Source organism: Mustela erminea, chromosome 2 (assembly GCF_009829155.1).
Source record: "Mustela erminea isolate mMusErm1 chromosome 2, mMusErm1.Pri, whole genome shotgun sequence".
NCBI classification, from domain to species: Eukaryota; Metazoa; Chordata; class Mammalia; order Carnivora; family Mustelidae; genus Mustela; species Mustela erminea.
In genome coordinates, this window is record NC_045615.1 from 97,303,760 (window position 1) to 97,325,726 (window position 21,967).

Below are 21,967 nucleotides of genomic sequence, written 5' to 3' on the forward strand. Positions count from 1 at the left end.
TTCAATCCCAGGACCCTGAGATCATGACCCGAGCCAAAGGCAGAGGTTTAACCCACTGAGCCACCCAGGTGCCCCTTCTTCCTTTTCCTTTTTTTTTTTTTTTTAAAGATTTTATTTATTTATTTGTCAAAGAGAGAGACACACACACACAGAGCGCACAAGCAGGCAGAGAGGCAGGCAGAGGCGGAGAGAGAAGCAGGCTCCCTGCCGAGCAAGGAGCCCGATGCGGGACTCGATCCTGGGACCCCGGGATCATGACCTGAGCTGAAGGCAGCGGCCTAACCAACTGAGCCACCCAGGCATCCCAAATCCTTTTTCCTTTTTAAACATTTTATTTTTTCAAAGTCATCTCTACCCCCAATGTGGGATTCAAACTCACAACCCTGAGATGAAAAGTCACACGCTGCACCAACTGAGCCGACCAGGCCCTCCTCAATGCTGTTTCTGCACTGGCACCAAGAACACAGGCCACAGTGCCCAAGCGTGTGCCCAGCCTTGGAAGGGGCCCCTTTGGCAGGGAGACACAGACTTCTCAGACCCACCCTGTAGGGGAACCAAAGATCATGCCCAAGGAGCCCCAGGAAACACACAGTAGGAGCTAGCAGGAACGAGGACAGGACGAGTCACTAGGCATGAAGACAAATCCACAAACACCGCGGCCAGGACCCCAGACACGGGGCCAAAAGGCTGCTGGGTGCAGGGTGATGCCCGCAGTCTCGGAGGAGGCAGGGAGGGGGGTGTGGGGGTGTACTGTGGGCTACACATCCAGCAGAGCGATGTCCCTCCATGGCCCCAAGGACACCAGTCCCTGGGGTGGGGGCACCCTCTGCAGATCTGGGGTGGGTGTGGCGTCCTGGGTTTATAGATGGGGGTAGCCTGGGGAGGCAGCTCCTATGCTGGGCCCCTTCTCTGGGTCTATTTCCAGACCGGGAACCCTGTAGCCCCCATGAGACTCGTCCCCCACCCCCACCCCAGGGCCCATGAGGGTCTAGTTGTCCTTATCACTACAGCCCCATGGTCAGGGGACAGGCCTGGACACTGGAGCAGCCCTCACACTGGGTCCGTGGCCTGTAGGCTAAGAGCTCTGTGGGCCAGGCAGGTGGAAACCTCTGGAATATCACTCTTAGACAATAAGTTAGGGCTGCTGCCAAGGGCAGAACCTAAGGGGGTGTGTGGGCTGCTGCAGCCCCCCAAGAGGGCAGCATAGGCTGGGGAGGGGCTCCTGGAGGGCCTGGCCCCGGCACTGGATCCAGAGTGGCTTGGATGTGAAATCTCTACATCTATTTAAGCCGCTCGTTATTTGTTAAAAAAGCTAGACACTAAAAATAGCCTCGAATGCATAACACACACAGGGAGCCTGCCCGCACCAGCCTGAGTCACTCAGCGCACCCTGGGAACCCATCACCTCTGCACCCAAATGGCGCCGAGGCCCAGACGCACCTTGTCCCTGGCCCTCTGTCCAGATTGAGAGTTGTGGGGGTGCCAGGGGATGCAGAGGGGGCCAAGCCTAAGGGCCAGAAGGCAGGCAGGGTCCCAGCCCCCCATGTGGTCCTGCTGCCACAAGACCCACCATGGGACCACAGGGCAAAAGGCCGGAGCCTCTCCCTCCTCTAAGCCCCGGGCCTCGCACACGGCACAACCACAGGTCTGGTGAGTCTCAGGCCAATGTGGTCCCTGCTGGGGAAGGTGGGGTCTGGGCGTCCAGTCAGAGCATCCAACTCTAGGTGCAGCCTCTATGGGGTGGGGGCATCGGTACTGGGCTCGCAGCAGCTGGACACAAGCCCTCCACTGTTTACAGGTGGACACTCAGACCTCACTGACCCCTCATTTAAGTCCATACCAACGGCTGCATCCCACCCACGCAATAGGCTGGGGGAGATGGAGGGATGGAGGCTGCCCCTCTCCAGTCCATGGAGTCTTCCTTCTCTCTGGCATCACACCGGACTCTGAAAAGAGGGACCAGACACAAGCTCCCGGATGCCTGCAGCACCAGCTGGACTGAGGGGCAGCTGTGGCCCAGGCAGCCCAGGGCAGGAGCAGGACGACCCCAGGAGCTCATAAAGCCACTTCTGACCAAAGAAAGCTCTGTGCTGACAGATGCTCCCCTAGGCCCGCACATGCAGCGACCACATGGGACCAGACACCTGGTGCTTCCTCAACAGGCTTCTCATAAAGGAAAGCTCTTGTTTTGAATTTCAGCAACTGAAAGGCCCATGTCTGCCCCACTCTGTGGAGGAGGGGCCCAGCGGAACGTGGACATGGGCCAGCATCATTCTGCTCTGGCCACGTGCAGTGACCGTGGGGCCTGTCCAGAGCTCACGGTGAGGGCCGGACCCCCAGACCCAGGCTACCCAGAAGCCCCGAGGCCTGAATCCGCTGCTCGCTGGCTAGGGTTCCTGTGCTCCTCTCCGTGGTCAGGGCCAAGATCACCCCAGAGAAGGTCACACGGTGTCAAAACAAACGTCATCAGAAAATAGTTTAATTCTGTACAGGTGGCGGCCAGGCTGACCACACATAGCGGGTGTCACGCACGGGCTTGTGGGGGACGGGGGGAGAGCTGAGCGGCACACTCTACCGCAAGCAGAGGTGCCCTCGAGGCAATGGCCACGGGACAAAACGAAATGAATCACAAACCGTGACAGTTATGGGGGTAGCGTAATCAACATTTCCTTTGGGACCAAAAAAGAAAAGGAAATTCAGAGGCTTTGGAATGCTTTTTCTTCTCATGCCGGGGAGCGGCGTCTGTTCTAGTCCACTGAGGATGGTGGGCACAGCAAGCTGGGGTGGCCACACCAGCCCATGCCGTGACAGCCACGGACAGGACCTTGGAGGTTGAGCTCAGCAGCTTCTGGCTCCGTGAGCCACACGCACAGCCTCGACCACAATGGCCTCAGAAGAGGGGCCGGGAGCCCTGGCTCTCGAACTCGGCCCACGCATCATTCAGCTCCATGAAGATCATCTTGGCGTACTGCTCGTAGGGCTGCCCTGCCGCCTGGGGGCCAGACCAGTGGGGAGGAGGCCTTAGGCCTGTTGCCAGCACCCCGATCCTCCCACCCCCGATCCTGCCCCCACACCCCGGCCCAGTGCTCACCTTGTCTGGATGGACCACCAGCACAGCCCGGCGGTAATGTTTCTTCACCTGCCCTGGGCTCACCAGGTCAGCCATGCCCACAGGTGTCCAGCGGCTCTCACCGTCCCACAGCACGGTGTGCAGGGTGGACAGCAGTGCACGGATATTCCTCTCCTTACCCTCCGTCCACTCCAGGAGCTGCAGGGCGCACAGGTGCTACAGAGAGATCGGGGCAACCGCCCCCTCTGCCCCCCAAGCTGCTCCACACACCAGCCACCGCACAGAGCAAGGCTCTGTGAGACGCTCAGCCTGGACATGGACCTGACTGCCCCCTCGGCATGGTTCACACAACTCCCTGGGCCCGGCCACACACCACATAGGACCAGACGGCCCTGCAGAGCTGCAAGGCAAAGCCATCCTGTGGAGGGGGCACCCCGACCCCTTGGCAGTGCCGTATCTCAGACCAGCCCAGACAGCAGATGGCCCTCATCAACCCTGCACCGTCTAGGGTTCCATCTGGTCAGGTCTTCAGAGCAGCGAGGCCCTTAATCACCCCAAAACATGTCCAAAAACGCAGGTTAAATGTCAACGGAAGCTGCTGCTGTCTCTGCAAGCATGTTGACCACAACCCTTTCATGTCTGAGAGTCAGGAGCCTCCCTCAGTGGCTGCTGGCTGGCTCGGGGTGCAGGCCAATCCTGCCCGCAAGACCCCCCTCCCTGCAGACCTGGGGTGGCCAGCCCCCCTCACCTTCAACTTGAGCGGGTCGGTGTCCCGCGCCTGCTCCTGCCTCCGCATCTCGGCCATGGTCCTCGGCCCCTTCCTGTCAGCCTTGGAGGAGAAACCCTGGTCGGACAGCAGGTCCTCAAAGTCGCTCTCCGACACTCTTGGCTTCTGACCTATGGGCGAATGGAGGCTTGGCCAGCAGACAACGCTCCAGGGGTCCCGCCCATGGGTGCAGGCTGGGTGAGGCCCACCCGGAGGATGGGGTGCTGTAGGGACACCTCAGAGGAAAGGCTGTTCAGAAACGGGTGGCCTATCTCTGTGCGGTACACACCACAGCCCACAGCCTGCAAGACTGTTTGGAGATCAATGATGCTTTGGGAATGAAGGACAGCCACGCCCGTCACCTCCTGGGGTTAACACAGGTGTGCCGTCCCCATGACAGACAGGGCTGCGGGCTCCTGGAGAGCGTGGGTCTGGTGGCCATGGCCAGGCCCCAGCACCTTCTTCCAGGCCACAGGAGCCTCCGCCGAGGGCACAGACCTGGGCCCCATAAACACTCTCCCCTGGGTTGGGCCACGAGGTGGAGAACAGGGCAGAACACTAACTACTTCCTAGGAACCATGAAGAAGTCACCCACAGGACATGAGGACTTACCGAAGCTGGGGGCGCGGACCCCCCTCTCCTCTCGGCTGCCGATCACACTCAGGTTGGCGGCATAGTTAGGCCTCGGCTGTGCACTGGCTTTTAGGGGTGGCTTGGCCTGGGGGGGCCGTGGGGTGCCCTGGGCTGGGGGCCGACTTGTCTGCTGCCAGGAGCTGCTGCCCGTGGGAGGGGGGACCGTTTTGGGCCCGAAACCCCCAGGGGCAAATCCAGCAGGTGCACCTGGGGAGACAGGTCCCAACAGGGTGAGTGTCCAAACGCGTGATGGCTGCCGCGTCCTGGAGAAGTTGCTAGGGACAGGGGCACTGCCATCTCCAGGACTTCATGTCCATGGGGGCTGGGGACAGCGGGGACACTCGGAGACAAGCGCTGGGCCTGCCTCCCCACTCGCCCTCAGAAGGCACGGCTGCTTCTTGGAACAGACGCCCAGCAAGCTACACAACCAGCACCAGGCCCCCAGGTCCTGGCTCCATGGCCGACCTGTGGCAGCAGACACAGCCACACCAGCGTGCATGCGTGCACAGTGACCACATGCAGAGACGTGTGTAAGCGAGGTCAGACACGCCTCTGTGCCCCTCCCCGGGGCCATCATTCTGAGACTGCTCCAGAGTCGGGATCAGAACACAGGCTTTGCAGCTGGTGCTTCTCACACAGGACCTGCTCCTTCTCACCGTAAGCAGCTTTTTGGGGCAGAGATGCAACATGGTGTGTGCACTCCCTGACCCCCGGGAGGGCTTCATGGCTGCTCCCGTTTTGGGCATTGTGAAACCACTATCAACACGGTGTGCAAAATTTTGCTGTGTCTCTGGGATAAATGGTCGTTGCACTTTTGTGGGAAACCAGCGAGCCATCTCAGACCCCCACCAGCACCTGGGGCCACACTGCTTCCACCATGGCCACATCTGGGGCGGCCCCAGTCACGTGGCCCCGTGGTGGGCACCCAGCACCCCCTCCCACATTCTAAGCTGACGGTTCTGGTTGTTGTGGTGCTCACGTATCCGAGGCGTCTGTCAGAGAGCAGACGCTTGGCTCAAAAATGTGTTTTCTGCATCCACAGCTTGTCCTCCCCACCCCTTAGTCAGCACACTCCAGGATGACGACATGCCCCGCGTCATTCCCTCCGCTGTGGTTTGTGGTGACAAGCAAACCATGCCTGGGTTCCAGAGACGACCTCCTCCATGCTCTCCTCCTCCAGGAGCTGAGGTGTTTCCCGTTCACGTTTCAATCCAGGACTCATGCCGAGCCGCCTGCTGTGAGGCGTGAAGGTTAGCGTGATGTCACTTGTGTGTCGCAGTGGCTTTTCCCCTCCGTCAAAAATCCACTGGCCTTGCATATGTGGGTCCACTCGTGGGTCCCGGGCCCATTCGGCTCTGATACCAGGCGGTGCTGGGTTCAGTAGCTACAGCGTAAGCCCAAAGCTGGGCGTGGGGTGGGTGACACTCCCATACTCCTTTCCGTTACAGAAATACTCTAGCCACTCGTGGTCCTGACATCCCAAGTAAATGTCCCTATGAGCTGGTCTGTGTCCTCGGCTGCCCGCATCAGCTTCGCACCCGCAGCCCCAGCACACAAGCCCATCTTGCTTGCTGTGAACAGCCTTCCCTGCGCTGTTGACAGGGGCGCCAAGTGCTCTTGCCAGGCCCATGACGGGGCTGACCCTGTTCCCCAGTCACGGAATGTTTCTGGAATAAACCTTCCTTTGCTGCGGTGCACAACTGTGTGAGGACAGTTTCCCCTGCCAGTTGTTTTGTTCAGTCTCTGTCTACATTCATGAGGGACACAGCCCTGCAGGGTTTTTTTGCACAGACTCTGGTTTTGGTCATCAGGGTATCACAAGCTTCCTGAAATTGACTGGAAAACATTTCTTCCTCTTTCTATTTCCTGGAACACACTGGAGAATCAGTATGAATTCTTGAAACATTTGGTAAAATTCTCCAGGGAAACCGTCCACGTAGCACCGGAGATTCCCTTTTGGGAGACTTCCAAGTGTGAATTCGTTTCCCTCCCAGCTATGGGGATATTCCCACAATGTGCTCAGCGCTCGCGGGTTCTCCTGGGGACCGGCTCCGAGGACACGACCAATGTCACTGCCTATGGCCCTTGTACCCTCGCCATCCTCAAGGTCTGCAGGGATGTTCCTGTGTCCTTACTTGATCATCCTTTCACTCTGTCCCTCGTAGAGCTTTGTCTGTGATTTTACTGATTTTTGAGCTCTCCTGATATTTTCAAAAAATCAGATTCTGTTTCATTAGTTTTCTACTTCACAGATTTTGGCTCTTTATTATTTCCTTCCATCTGTTAGGGCTTATTCTGTTATCTTTTCAGACACCCCGAGGCTGACAAGAAGGCCGCAAGCACCCACTCAGTGTCCACGTTTGCCCAGTTTAGTGCACCCTCCTGTTTCCTAAATAACTCACTTACTGCTCAGCACTGAAGCACATGAAGACTGACAGTTATCCTGCCGTCCCTGGTTTCCAGTCCAAGTGGTCGGGGGATCTCTGCAGTCTTGAAGAAGGCTCGGGGTGCCTGGGAGTGGGTGTGGTCCGCACTCACCGGCCGGGACCACTATACGATGCAGGGCCCTGCCATTAGGGGCGCCCCTAGCAATTCCATCACTGTGCCATCCTCACATCCAACCCCTCGTCCAGCGGCCTGATCATTCGAGGAGTCTGACATCTGTAACCTAAGTCTGACTTTGTCTATTTCTCCTTTCCTTCCATCAGTTTTCATCAGGATCGCCTGTTTCCTGAGGGCATGTGAGGCCTGGGGCCGTGGTGCAGCCCTGAGGGTCAGGCTCCAGCCCAAGGATGGGTCACACAGGACCTGAAAGGTCTGACCCCCGAAGCAGGAGGCTCTGGGCAGCCCACCCAGTGTGAGCGGCCAGAGAGACTGCACAGGCACAAAAGGCCAAGGGCAAACCCACACTCCCAGGAATCCCTCAGAGACATGGCGCAACCTGAAGCGCCAGTAGCTACTCCAAGAAGGAAAGCCACAGGGCTCAACCAGATAGACTCGGGGCGAGCACCAACGCAGCAGAGACTGGGGGGGGGAGGGGAGGCGATCCTGCAGACCCAATGCACATCTCAAGAGGGGAACAAGAGAGTACAAGGTGCCAGGAGTCTTCCGAGCACCAAGAAACATCGTCTCCAAACCAAACTGAAGGCTGACTTGGCACCGTGAGGGGCAGCAGGGAGCGGCCATGAAGCTCCGATGGGAGGAGAGCTCTGTGGCCTGAGGCCCGACACCCTGAGTAACGAGCCTTCCCAGCAGACATCTTTCCAGCCTGGAGTTCCACCTGCTAGTTGATTGCCAAGGAATAAAGAACCTGCTTGGGGACTCTTGGTCTCGATACTCAATGCCCCACATGCATCTGGAGATAACAGAGGGACCCTGAGGACATGTCCCCAGGAGATTCAAGACCACAGGCAGCAGGCACAGGCACTGGGTGCGGGTGGTTCGTCCATCCCTCCATGACTCCAAGTGCCTGTGTCCCACATGTGCCTCATGCCTCCCGGTGTTAGCTTGGCTCACAAGCCCCTATGAGGGGAGCAGTGCCCCTGACTGCACCCTCCTGCCAGGGGCTGGTACTCTGGGCCCCACACGTCACCTTGGAGGCCAGAACTGAGGTCACCGAGGTCTGCAAACGGGTCCAGGCTCTGAGACTTGGTCCAGTCAGCTGGGGGCCCAGGGGCGGTAGGCTGGCCTCCTGGAGAGAAGAAGGGACCTGGAGAAGGGCAGAGGGCATAAGAAGGTGCACCCCTAGAACACTGCTGAGGCCACGCTCCGTTACTGTCTGCAACCCACCAATCCCAGACACAGCTATACATGCAGCCAGAGCTGCCTCCTCACAGAAGCTAGCCTCCACGTCATGTGGCTCTGATCCTCAAGTTCCACTTCCCAGAACCCATGTCAAGTGTGAGTAGGCTTTATGCTGTTCCTCACAAGGGCATAAGCTAGTCAGTATTCTAACTGTGAGACACGGTGGGGTCTGAATGAGTTACCACTGTGCACCCCATGATGGAACATTATACAGTTGTTACAAGTAATTGCTGTTCCTACATAAAGAGTTCTTACAAATCAATTAGAAATTAGTTGAATTTCAAGGATGCCTGCCTGGTGGCTCAATTGTTAAGCATCTCCCTTCCACTCAGGTCATGATCCCCGGGGTCCTGGGATCAAGCCCCGTATGGGGCTCCCTGCTCGGCAGGAAGCCTGCTTCTCCCTCTCTCACCTCCCCTGCTTGTGCTCCCTCTCTCTGTGTCTCTCTCTGTCAAATAAATGAATAAAATATTTTAAAAAAAGAAGCTGAATTTCAGAGATGCCTGAGTGCCATAGTTGGTTGAGCGTGACTCTTGGTTTTGGCTCAGGTCATGATCTCAGGGTCATGAGATTGAGCCCCAAGTCAGGATTCTTTCTCCCTCTGCCCCTCCTGTTCATGCCCTCTCTCCCTCTCTCTAAATGAGTAACATTTTAAAAGGCTGAATTCCCTCTGTAAAAAAAGAAATACAAATAACTTAAAACCTGCAAAATAATAGCTGACTTCCTTCCTAATGAAAAAACGCAAATCAAGAGATAGTATCTCCAAAGTGCCCATCTGGCCCTGGGGAGAGCCTCAGGCTCGGGGTTGCTCCTGGGCAAACACAGCAGTGAATGGTACTAGGAGGGGACACAGGTCACAGGCCTGCCCCAGCAGCTCACTACTGGAGCATTCTGAGAGGACAGGGCACGGCCCCATGATGCCAGCCATGGCACAGACCCCCAGGGGCCTCCAGGAGGCAGAGGAGCCACGGGACACAGGACAACACCACAGAGTGCTATGGGGACCCTCTCCATCACCTCCCACTGAGGCCTCCTGGCTCACACACTCCTCTGGGAGTGGGCTCCCACCTGAGAACCAGCCTCCACGGGGCTGGGCTCATACCTTCTGCAGTGGTCGAGGGGGTCGGCGCCTCGGCCCAGGCCTCCCAGCCTCCCAGCAGATCTGGGTGGCTGGTCGAGGCTGTCATCTTGCCGGGCTCCACCGGTAGGTCCCCTGGAAAGACAGCAGTGCTCAGTGCTACCCGGGGTAACCCCTGGTGGGGGCAGGCAGCAACAGCCTCCTCTGTCCCCCTTCATGTGTGAGCAGGGCTGGGCTCACACCCCACCAGGGTCCCGAGAGAGCTGCTCTGGGCTTGGATCACACCAACCCGCTTTCTTTTTCCTTGGAGGCCCAAGAACGTGTCACGTGGTCCCTGAACTAACCAAGTGCACAAGGAGGTCAGCAACCAGAGCCGCCATTCACAGAGCAACAAGCGTCCATACATCTTCAAAGATCCCCCTCCACCCTGTGGCCAGCCGCATGGACTCACAGCTAGGTGCTGGTGCCCCCAGAACTGCCTTTTGCCCTCCTCTGAAGCCCCGCATGGGGAGGACAGCTGCAGGCTGCTCACCTTGCCAGGGGAGGGGGAACCCAGAACACCCCTTCATTGGCCCAGGGCCCACAGGAGGTGACCATGCCACCCACCTCGGCAGGCCCCAACTTCAGCGCTTACCCAGGTGCAGGAAGTCAGCGCTACAGGCTGGGGGTGGGGCGCTGTGGGTGGACGGGAAGGAAGCGGGGGCCGTGGCAGGGGATTCCGAATTAAGAAGTTCACCGAAGAGGTCAGGCTTGGAGCAGGGCTGGCTGCTTGAACCAGATGGCAGTAGGAGAGGATCAAACGGGTCGGCTGCAGAAAAATACCCAGAAAGTGGGCAGATGGGAGGCTCTGTGTGGTGCCTTGGGCTCCAGGTATCAGCCTCAAGGTCAAGCGGGTCCCAGCCAGCGCGACGGCCCCTCAGACCCAGGCTGAGGCCACACCGTCTGCTCCAAGGCGGCGCTGGATGCCAGAAGGGCCTCACCCTAGACTCTCCCAGGAGAGGCAGTTCTGAGAGGGAGGGAGAGGGAGTGCCACAGGGGCCCTGGGAGTCTGCCCGCAGAGCAGCCGGCTCTCCAGCGGGTGGCTGAGGGGCCAGGTGCTGACCCCACCCGTCCACTGTCAGGAGCCCCTCCTAGGGAACCCTGACAGCATGGCCAAAGGGCGAAAACCCTCTCCTCTATTTCCCCAACAGACGGAGTAACGTACCAGCTGTAGCCTGCCCTTCCTGGGGTGGGCTCTGTGCGCTCAAGGAAGGGGCTGGGCTTGCAAAGAGCAGGGGGGCCTCTCCACCCAGCAAATCGCCTGAGGGGACTTCTGGAGCCGTGTCAGGGGCCCCCAGGAGGCAGCTGAGCAGGTCGGCGGTACTGGAGGCTGCCCCACAGGCCTGCGAGGGAGGTGCCAACCCCGCCTCGGAGTTCAGCCCCAGGAGATCGACACTGTCTTCCTGTAGTGTGGGCTCCTGCGGCGTGGCTGGTGTGATCGCATCAAAAATCAACTCTCGCTCTTGCACCCTCACTGCCGGGCCCGGCGTGTCCTCCTCAGCTGCGTCCCTGCTCTCTGCTGAGAGCGTCGCTGCTTCCTCATCAGAAGGCTCACTGCCCACTGCATCCTCCGCCGGGGCTGATGCACTCTCCTTGGCAAAGCGACCTTCGGGGCCCATCTCGGGGTCCTTCTCCTCTGAGAAAAGAAGCACAGTAGACAGGACGGCAGGGTGAGGCCTTGCCGGAAGCCGCAAAGCAGAGGGTCTGGAAACAGCTGACCCCAAGGAAAGTACTCAGGCCTGAGGGGAGAAGATGTCGCCTGCATGGCAGGCTGGATCCGATGGCTTAGGGGCACAGGGTCCTTGGAGGGGGCCTGCACCCACCGTGCCAATCTAGCGTGTGGAGGAAGCGGCTGCTGTCCGTGCTGCTGCTCTGCGGTGAATCGGACTCTGTGGGCTCGGCATCCAGAGAGCCGGCATCAGCGTCATACTGGGCGGTGGAGCCAGGCTGCCTGGGGAGCTCTGGCTTCCCTGCCAGGGAGAAGACCACGTCAGGGACCCAGCCCACAATGCCACCACCGCCTGCTGTGGCCAGCCAGGTGGCTTCAGGGCCAAGGCCCCAGGCTGCCAAGCGCCTCTTGGAGTGGCCAGGCCACACAGCTGAAGCCCTGGGGAACCTGCACTGACCACCAGACAGGGTCCAGTCCGTGAGCAGCTCCCAGTTCACCCAGACATTGCCCCATGCCACTCATGTGGACACAGACACTCCCAAGGAAGAGACCGTAAGATGGGCAAACCAAGAACATGAAGACGACCATGACGTCGTCAGGAAGTGAGATCACACGCCCTGCCCACTGATGGACACGTGTAGCCCTTCTAAATGCTTCCAAAACAGCCAACCCGGTGAGCGACCACCTGCCCCACTGTGCCCTGCGGGTCCAAACAAAGCCTTGACTTCTTCCAGGTACGCTGAAAACAGCAAGCAATTCCAGCCTGACCCACGATGACCCTGAAGGTCAGCTGCCGCCCAGCAACCTGGGGGTCTGGGAGCAGCCGCAGAGGCGTGAACCTGGGAAATGCGAGCACGTTGGGCATGAAAGCTGGTGTTGGAGAAGGTCCCAAGTCGGGGCTCTGGGCCACCTTCTGCCCATGCAAAGCCAGACCCCAGGATGGGGATGATCCCAGCCCCCAGGAGTCTCCAGTGGCAGCAGCACCACCACCTACATGTTTGGAACACAAGAATCTCACCAAATTTAGAGAGAATGTCTTGCTGCTCCTCCCGGCTGGAAAACAGGATTTTGGGGTTCAGTCCCCTCATGCTGGTGCTCTCCCAGGGTGGAGCCTCCCGGCTGGGCCTGTCTCTGGGCTCCACCTCCACCTCCAGGTTCACTTGGAATAAATCCGGGTATTTCTCCTGAATGTCACACGCATCCAGGTCATACCTACAAGGGGAGGCCAGACGCCAGTTAGGAAGGACTTTTCACGGTCAGCCAGCCAGCCCACGTTAACCAGAAAGTGAGCATGGAGTGGCACGTGTGCTTGCCAGGACAGGTGCGCCGGCAGGACACGGCCCCTCTGCTGTGGGAGTGTGGGCAGCCCTCACCCCCAGCCCTGTGATCCAGATCAGGCACTCAGGGACCTTAATGTGCGTTTCCATTAAACAACACTGTCCACCCTGCCAAAAATCCCTAACTGTTCACAGGTGCCCGTTAAACCAAAACCACCTTTGGGGAGGGTGGCAGGGCAACGGGAGGCGGGGCACACGGCTGGCGGGAGAGGAGAGACAAATTACGCCAAGACTGGGTGTAGGGGCGTCACTGCAGGGTCACCATCAGATCACTGAATTTGAGTTCGGGGGGCTCCAAAGCTCTAGGGAGTCCAGCATTTCCCCCGTGTTCCCCTCTGGTCATCTCGGACAATGTATTCACAGACCATGCTGCTGAGGCCCATTCCTCAGCAAGGCAGCAGGCTCCCAGCCTCCATGTTCTTTTAAGTCACCTGACGTCTTTGGGCATTACTTATTTCAAAAGGGGCAGCAGGTTCCTTAGTGACCCAAGCTGTGGAGGGAGCCGCCCTTGGTCCTCTGTGACATCTGTGAGCCCAAAACGAAACACAGCCACCGGGCAGTGGGACTACGGACATGGAGGCAGACTGGGTGGTCAGTCTGGGTGGAAAAGCCTGGCAGACTTCCAGGGACTCAAAGAAATAAAATAAGTGAGCAGGCATAACCCTAATGTGGAACGTCACTGGTTTCAATCCTTCCCACTCCTTCAGAGACAAAACCACCTTTGTGTGAGGGGAGGACACCCAACAGGGCAGCTACGTGGGCAAAAACAGCCCGAAGCCGAGCTCCTCTTGTTGAGGCAACAAGGGCAGGAGCAGAGCTCTTTGGGCTCTCAGGCCAAGGTGCACTCCCTCTCTCCATCGGGCACCCACAACAAGGAGACAACGTTGGTCACTGCACCACTAGGCAGGAGCAGCTCCCAGGGAAACCGCAGGGGTAAGACCCAAGGCAGCGATGTCAGTCAAGGGGAGTCCAGCAGCCAGCAGGGGCCAGGGGAGGCCTAGACCCCCATCCACAAGGAAGGAGCGAGGCAGGGTTCCACACAAAGGAGCACATGACCTCTGTAGGCTCAGCTCTGGGGGCCACAGGGCCTTGGGGGCAGCTCTGGGCACCACGCTGACGAACCCCTATCCCCCCCCCCCCCCCGCCTCATCCCTGAGGAGGGCCTCTGGGGCTTGGCCTACCCAGCTCACCCCACAGGCCAGTGAGGGAACAATGAGGGTCTGTGAGCAGGGCCACTACCCCCACAACCCCGCCCCGCACAGCAGGAGGCTGTAAGGCCCAGGCCTCACTAGATGGCCCCAGGGGCCAACATGCTTGGCTCAGAAACAAAAATGCTTCCTGTGTCATGAATTCAATTCTGCCAACTTGAACACACTGGTGATCCTCCCTCAGTGACAGGAGAGCTCATTGAGAATGGACCCATGGACACTGTTCCAAGTTCTTTCAAGCTGTCCTATTCCCACTGCCTCTCCGCAAAATAGTTCCCACCGCCTCTCTGCCCACAGGAGACATGCACTTTCCTCCATCCATCAGGCAATGCAACAACTTTCTCCTAATTTAAGTAATCCATCTTTGGAAGCACCACACAGGCAGTAACACATGGGCCTGAGAGCACAACTCTGGCACCCAGAGGGTCAGAGCTGAGTCCTCCCAAGACTGCAGGAGTGAGTCCTAACACTCCCTTTATTCACTGGGCAGAGAGGGGCCCAGGTCTGGAGAGTGTGGGACCTGGGCAGCCATAAGCAGTGGTTCCCAGAGCTCCTCCCCAGCTCTCCTTTCACCCCTGGAAGGATGCTTCCAGGGGCGAAAGGAGGGTGGTAGGTGTGCATGCGTGTGAGACCAAGGGGAAAAATGGTCAACTGGAATCAAAATGCCCCTGGGGCGTCTGGGGGTTACTGTCAGTTAAGTGTCTGACTTGGTTTCGGCTTAGGTTATGATCTCACGGTCATGAGATCAAGCCCTGCACCGGGCTCTTGCTAGGTGGGGAGTCTGCCTGGGATTCTCTCTCCCACTTGCACGTGCTCTCTCTCTGTCCCAAATGCCCACTGTGCCAACCTGTCCTACTACCTGAGCCCCTTTGCCTCAAATATAAGGTATGCGTACCCACCACGGATTAGGAGCGAGGTGTCTGAGGCCCTCACGCGGGACTTTAACAAGGTAACGAATCCGGGAACACAAGAAACTAAAGAGCCTTGGGTGAGTCAAGGGGATTATCCCCGACTGTGTGTATTTTGGTTTTTATCTCTAACCCCAGACTATGGACTTCCCCCAATCACCTCCGACCTCAGTGCCTAGCAGAGCACTCCCACGTCCTAGGTGCTCTCTGTCAAAGAGCAATGAACACCCATTCAGCTGTTCATTCCATATCCAGTGTGTCAATGGCTACATTCTAACAAGAAATGCACCAGGTCAGTCCCCAGGTCCCCGAGGTGCACGGTGGCAGCTGCCACAGCCCACTGGAGGCGTCACCTGCTGGACAGTAAACACGCTCAGAGGTGGAGAGAGACCCAGGACTGGAGTACAGTGTGGCATCCCAGCCATGCAGGAACCACATCGCCTGCCAGCGTCCAGCGCACGGCACTCATTTCCACGGGGTACACAGCAGGCGGGCACTGTGCCCCTGACCCTCCTGACCTCTCCCACGTGTGACATCCACATACTTGGCAAATTTCACAGTCGTTGCATTCCGAGGCACAAAGCCCGTGTGAAACTGGACCTGGAACATCTTCATGGATGCCACCTGCAGAGAGGGTGCAGACAAGAGATGCTCAAGCTGGGGAGGGCACATCACGTGCTCACACCGCACACACACGCTTCCCAGCTGATGGGCTCAGACAGCCTGATGCACAGCACCCTCCCGACAAGCAGCTTCTCAGGGTCTGAGGTAGGGCAGCCTCAGAGCTGTAACTCAGCAGGCCCCACGCAGACAGAATCCCGCAGCACGGGAACTCCGGGTGTTTTGGGCTAAAATCCCCTCTGCCTTGTACCACACAAGGCACTTCTCACTGAACACTGGGCCCAAGAACCCTCAGCGAGAACCCATGGACTGACAGCCCAGGGTGGCCTGAGTGCCCACGTACCTTGGCCTGCAGTCTTCCTCCCAGAGTGGACCTGGCGTGGTAGATTATAATAAGCACGTCTCCTTGCACAGTTATGCCCAGGGGGATGACTGCTTTGCCATCCTCAATTTTGAAATCCCTGAAAAGCGGAAGAAGGAAGAAAGGTTCACTTAAGTCACACACACAGCCTTCCAGAGAGCGGTGGTCCTGGAAGGCTGTGGCTCTCTGGCAAGAACCTCGAGCTCCCCTAACGCACCAACACTGAGATCCACACGCACTCATTTTGCAAAGGCTTCCTGTCAAATTATTCTGGGAGGGGGTGTGACTCTGGGAATGGACTCTAAGAAGCTACTCCTCAGCACACCAGTCAGAGAACCTCTCACACCTGTCACCCACCGGCTGAGACAGGATCATGAAGCCTGTTCCTGCTCTGCACCTTGACCTCAGATAGGGCCTCAGCACCTTTCCACAGCTTGGCCAGACTTTCTCCTTACAAGTCTCCCGGAGGAGGGAAAGTGAATGAATCTGAAGGCCATGGAACACAGAGGCCCCGAGCTCGGAGCTCACCTCATCTTGTCATACTCCTGAGATGTGGTGGTCACACGCTCGTCCCCCACATAGACCTCGCAGAAGGGCCGGCAGCCATTCCTCTGCTTGCTGAACAGTGGCACGGGCGTCATGACCACGGCTTTCACCAAGATCGGCTTGCTGTGGGGCGTGATGGGCTCTTCTGCCACCATGTCACACATGTACTCAATGTACCTGCAGGGGCCAGAGGCACTCTACGTCACCCGCCTGCCATGTCCCCGAAGCTCCAGTTAGCGCCCCACACCCGGTTTCTGACACGAGTACTCAATGCACCAAACAGCTCATTGCACCTGGTTTCCACAGACTCGAGTTCTCAGTGACACACAGCTCACCGCACCTGGTTTCCACAGACGTGTACTCAGTGTGACATGCAGCTCACCACACCTGGTTTCCACAGGCACAAGTACTCAGTGTGACACACAGCTCACCGCATCTGGTTTCCACAGACACGAGTACTCAGTGAGGCAGTCGGCTCACCGCACCTGGTTTCCACAGACACGAGTACTCAGTGCATCTGGTTCCCAACAGATATGGGTACTCAGTGTGACTAACTTTCCTTGGAGCAGTGTGCTACAGTTTCATTGCACAATTTGTGATGTAATTTTCATTTGGTTTAAAATATCTTTAAGCTTCCCTTGAAACTTTTTCTTTGACTCATAGGCAATACAGGAGTAGATTAATTTTGAAAAATTTAGAAAATTTTCCAACTATCAGTTATTAATTTCTTTTTAAAAATATTATAAAGCAGGGGCACCTGGGTGGCTCAGTTGGTTGGGCAGCCGCCTTCGGCTCAGGTCATGGTCCCGGAGTCCCGGGATCAAGTTCCGCATCAGGCTCCTGGCTCCACCGGGAGTCTGCTTCTCCCTCTGACCCTCTCCTCTCCCATGCTCTTTGTCACTGTCTCTCTCTCTCAAATAAATAAAATCTTAAAAAATATATATTATAAAGCAATCTCCACAGCCCACATGGGGCTCATACTCACCATCTGATGCTCCTGACTGAGCTAGCCAGGTGCCCTTGTTGGTTACCAATCCTGGTGCAGCTTTATTATAAACACACCTCGTGGGACTGCTATCCTCCCGTGACTGCAGCTTAATGGCCCAGAATATGATCCTTCTTACTGAATGGTCTATGAGCACTCAAGAGGAACGTGTCTGTTTTGGTTGTTGGGTGGAAGGGCCTTCAGATGTCATCCAGAGGGCTGCCCAGAACCGACCATCCAAGTTCTTGTTTTGTTCACTGCCAAGGCAGGAATGTTGATGCCTACACTATAACTGTGACTGCCCATTACTCCTTCCAATTCTGTTTTCTGCTCTAAAATTCTGGAATCCGCTCTCACGTCAGTCACTGCTCCAGCTCACCTGGTTGGTTTTCTCGGCACCTGTGGGGTGCACACAATAGGCATCTGTCTCGAAGAGACAGGGAAGGGAGTGGCTTCCAAACAAGAGGCAAGGGTGGCCACTTCTGAGCATGGGTCTCACATGGCATCGCGCTAGGAGACTTGCTCAGGGAGCTCTCCCCCATATAACAGGATACCTACACTCCTCTTACTCACGCCACAAAGCCAGGATGCCCACACCCCATCCACGCCCATGCAACCCACCAACACGCTGAGCGAGCACAGAAGTATACCAGAGAGGAAGCAGCAGACTTTCTCAGCGAGGTTAACCCTGCAACAAAGCCTGGCCACCTGACCCGCAGAGGCAGAGAAGCACGTGTGGGCTCTCTGAGCCACTGTCTGCAGTGACCAGTCACGGGGCACCTGTGCCCCCACCCTCCATCTTCCTCTGTCTGCATGGGACGCAGGGCTCCTCCCAACAGGTCATCGTTGGGTGCTGCTGCTCTCTTGTCCAGTCTGACGATCCCCCTCCTAACAGGCACGTCTAGAGCTCGACTGTGGAGGCCGGGTTCTCCTGTTTTCTATTTCTCATTTCTTCTTTGGTCTTTTCCTCGAATAAGTGAGCACTTTTTATGACTCCACTGATTTCCCCTGCTGACTTACTAACTCTCATACTCAGAATCTTTACTGGTTGCCTGGGTTCGGACAACGCCTCTGATATCTCTCCATGGGGGATCTCCATAAGGGGGTCTCCATGTGGGGTCTCCGGCAGATGAAGTCCGGTGCGTCTGAGTGGGTCTTCTGCCTGTTTGTTGAGGGTTTCACCCTGTTTCGTGTCCTCTGAACTTTGGAGGTTTGGCATCTTGTTAATTTTGGGACTTCCTCAGCAACCTTGCTGCTCATGTTGCCCTCCCCATCGTTCTGCCTCCTGCAAAGGCCCTGCAGGCCTGGCTGCCCAGCCCCCTTCCCAACCCCTCTCTGAGCTTCGATTGGGTGATGCCTCCGGCCCTGCCCTCAAGAGGCTGAGACCCTTCCCTCCCTGGAGTGCAGCCTCCACTAACCTGCCCTTTTCCCCATCTGGTGTCTAGTGTGCGAGACTCACAGTTCCTGCCTTTGCTGAAGTGACCACAGGCTCCTGCATCTCGCCCACCTTCTTCATTAGCGCCTTCCACACATTCACCAGTCACCTTACATACCCCGTCAGATACACTGGGGTCTTGTCCTGAAGCCACTCGGATTCCTGTCTGTCCCACAAGGGGACACTGTGGGTGTCCCTCTGGTGGCCAGCTAGGATTCAGGAGGGCACAGATTCCCCCGAAGGTGTGGCCTCACCCACTTCTGCACACGGGCCTCAGAATCTGCCCACCCCCAGCACCGTCAGTGACGACTTGGCCGAGGGTGATGTTGCAGATGGCCCTCCAGAGCGGGGCGCACAGTACCTCTTGTGGGACGGCCAGATGCCCGGCGGGCAGCGCTTCATACTGAACATGTACACGGCAGCCTCCGCGGTGGTAAAGAGCCGGCAGAAGCACAGGAAGGAGCAGACGGCGACAGCAGACGCGGCTCTTCCGTCCTAGGACAGACAGCACAGGCCAGGCTTGCACAGCCGCGGCGTCCCAGTCACATGCCTCCCTAGACAAGAGCCACAGGGGCTTCCCCCATCTCAGAACATACAGGGAACTTACGAAAACCACACCTGAAGGGAGGTGGGGAACTCAGAGTCCAGAAGGAACCTAGGTCCCTCACCGTGCAGGTGGGAAACTGGAAATAAGGCTTGTCCTCAGCCACAGTGAGGAGGGCAGAGACGGGGGTCCCATGAAGCAGAGTGGCCTCAGTGCCAGGCTGCTGAGGCTCCCGTGGGTGCTGCCTTGTAGGGAGAAGAGAGGATAACCCGTGGGGACCCCTCGTGTGCTGTAGAGGAGGAAGGGGACTGCCTATGCAGGCAGTCTTCCCCAAGAAGCGGCAGGGACCCACAGAAGGTGTGGGTCCCACAAGGCACAGGCAGCCACTGCTCCCTTCAGGGTCTATGACCTTGAAATGACAGGGGCCATGCCAGGGCAGCTAGGCCTGGGGTCACCGGTTGCAGACACCAGGGCAGAACCTGCTCCTCACAGGACCTGCCATGAGTCCACGGGCTGGTCCAGCATGTCCCAAACAGACCCCGGCCCTCCAGAAGCCAGCAGGCCGCATTCAGTGGCCTCTCCGAGAGCAGTCAGTGAGTTTCCCCAGAGCATGGGTTATTTCCTCTGATTTATGTGTTCTTCTCAAGCACTGCACCCCCCAAGGTGAAAGGAAGGGATGGGGCAGCCTCACACTCACCATGCAGTGCACAACGCAGACGTTCTTGTGGTCTTGCCGGAGCCACGAATGCATGTTCCTGCAAACGCTGTACAGGCTGCGAAGGTTTGGGGCCCGCCTGGCCGCCCAGCCACACTCGGAGACCTGCAGGCAGAGGGCCTGGCTCTGCCTGGGTTCCCCGCACCAGCTGGGGGTGCAGACATAGGGTAGGGAGGAGCCCCACCATGGGCATGGGCTCTGGACAGATGCCACCAGGACCCCTGCTCCCGAGCTCTATTGCTCCATGATGTGTACCAAGCTACACAAACCTGGCAGAAAAACTGGAAAGCCTGCCCTTTCCCATGCTTGGCTCACTCTAAATACCATGAAAAGTGTCTGCATCCCCTGTGGTCATTCATTAAGAAAACCACATGGCCTCCCACAGCCTCACTGGTGAGGACCAACAAGGCCCCCTAGATTGGGGCAATTTTAGGGGACATAACAAAGCCCATATGACTGGAATCATACAGAGAAAGCCCCTGTCCCCACCGTCTCCTGCCATGTCCCCACGTTGCCATACTCAAGCCCCCCACACCAGAACCCTGGGCTCCGCCTGCTGCCACTGCTGCTGCTGGGGAATCCCACACATGAGTCTGAGGGCCGATGAAGAAAACTGCATGGAGTGAGAAGCAAATGTCCAGGCCACCCACCCGGTTATGAAACTTAGAGGACCGGTACGTTCTCGGGGACAGGTTGTAGACTGCATAGTGTCCCGGGTGCTTGGAGTCCAGAAACAGCCGTACGTCTTCTATGTTATTCTTTATAGCTGACTCCACGCCTTCCGCTGGGAATGACATCACTGAAAGAGAAAAGCCCGTGTCAGCCGCAGGCAGGACAGCTGGCCACTGGGACCCCTGCTCCTCACCTCCCCACAGCTGCTGACTGATCAGTCCAATGGCTGCCAGGAATGGACGGAACACAGACCTCGCCACCCCAGCCACCCCTTGGAATCTCCAGACAGTGTCTCTGGGATGGGGAGCTTGGCCGGACAGCTTGAGGCACAACAGGGTCTCCTAGTATCTGGATTCTGGTTTGGGTGTTTGGAGACCCAAGTTTTAAATGTGCTCTGCATCATGCCCCTCACAATCTCCAAGTTCCAGAAAGTTCCAGAGCAGGGGAGAAGGTGGGTCAATGCTGGGACTGTCCATGGCAGGGCCTGGGGATACACTGGACAGAGGAACAAGTGCTCCGGGCCCCATCTTGGGTAAGTGAGTGGCTGCCCAAGGGCACCCTCTCCTTCCCCACCACTCACACCCTGCCTCCCGTGAGCCATTGTTAGGGAAGAAGCAGAAGCGTGTCCTTATAGTTAACAGAGGCAAACATACCAGCAATTCTGGATGTGATGTAAGAGATGTCCAAGTCTCCCTTTGCATAACTGGAATTAACAAGAAGAGCCTTGGTTATTACAGGAAATTTCTAGAGTTAGGTTATGAAACTCTAACCAGAGGGAGTCCTGCAGGGGCTCAGGCTGCGGCTCGCGGGAACATTGTGTGTCCAAGTGTGCACCTGTCAGCGTCAGGCCCGTGTGTCCAGAGTAGAGATGGACAAGAAGTTAGAAACTGCAAGTGATGGTCAGGTCAAGACCCAGTGCAAACTGACTGCCAGTCTCCTCTAAAGTCATATGGCAGTGGGAGCTGGTAACAAAAACGCAAGACAGCACATCATGTCTGGCAAAAACTGAGTTCCAAGAGACAGAGAAGGCATCAGAACCAGACATGGCAGGGGCGTTGCCAGTACAGGACCAGGAACTAAAGAAGCTATGATTAACATGTTAGGGCTCTAACTGACAAAGTGAATGGCGGACAAGAACAGAGGGGCAGTGTGAACAGAGATAAAGGTTCCAAGAAAGGATCAAAAAGAAATGCTGGAGATAAAAACTGTGGCAGAATCGCTTCTCAGCCCTTTGGCTAAGACCAGTGAAAAACTGGCAGAAATAAAGAATGCCTCTGAGGGGCTGATTAGCCCGAAGGTAGCGGAGGAAAGATCTCCAAGTTGGAAGATCTAGCCAAAGAATCCTTGAAAAATGAAAAGCAAAGAGAATAAAGACTGACAAAATCCAGAACAGAGTCTCCAGGGATGGGGGACAGCCACAAAGGTGCACCACGCATGCGATGGAACACAAGACTCAGAGAAGAGACGAAACGGCAGAAATATGTGAGCTGAGAACAACTGAGAATTTCCCCAAACTAACGTCAGACACCAAAGCCCAGACCCCGGACGCTCCAAGAACACCATGCAGGAGCAATCT

The 21,967-nt window shown here is 57.2% G+C and overlaps 1 protein-coding gene across 4 annotated transcripts in view; it reads right to left on the minus strand.

Moving 5' to 3' along the window:
- Positions 1-2,459: 2,459 nt before the first annotated feature.
- The window catches only part of GAK (cyclin G associated kinase), a 55,697-nt gene continuing 36,189 nt past the window's right edge, over positions 2,460-21,967 (minus strand). For 3 of the 4 annotated variants that reach the window (XM_032333522.1, XM_032333524.1, XM_032333525.1), the window contains 17 exons: positions 21,045-21,094; positions 20,370-20,518; positions 19,702-19,824; positions 18,822-18,955; positions 16,023-16,217; positions 15,477-15,594; positions 15,057-15,136; positions 12,078-12,271; positions 11,214-11,360; positions 10,556-11,026; positions 9,986-10,159; positions 9,376-9,486; positions 8,062-8,178; positions 4,449-4,676; positions 3,819-3,967; positions 3,092-3,268; positions 2,460-2,992 (listed from right to left, as the gene is read on the minus strand). In XM_032333522.1, the coding sequence (XP_032189413.1) occupies positions 2,891-2,992; positions 3,092-3,268; positions 3,819-3,967; positions 4,449-4,676; positions 8,062-8,178; positions 9,376-9,486; positions 9,986-10,159; positions 10,556-11,026; positions 11,214-11,360; positions 12,078-12,271; positions 15,057-15,136; positions 15,477-15,594; positions 16,023-16,217; positions 18,822-18,955; positions 19,702-19,824; positions 20,370-20,518; positions 21,045-21,094 (2,719 nt within the window). In that variant the 3' untranslated portion in view covers positions 2,460-2,890. The remainder of the gene's footprint in view (positions 2,993-3,091; positions 3,269-3,818; positions 3,968-4,448; positions 4,677-8,061; positions 8,179-9,375; positions 9,487-9,985; positions 10,160-10,555; positions 11,027-11,213; positions 11,361-12,077; positions 12,272-15,056; positions 15,137-15,476; positions 15,595-16,022; positions 16,218-18,821; positions 18,956-19,701; positions 19,825-20,369; positions 20,519-21,044; positions 21,095-21,967) is intronic. The other variant, XM_032333523.1, reaches the window with a different exon arrangement.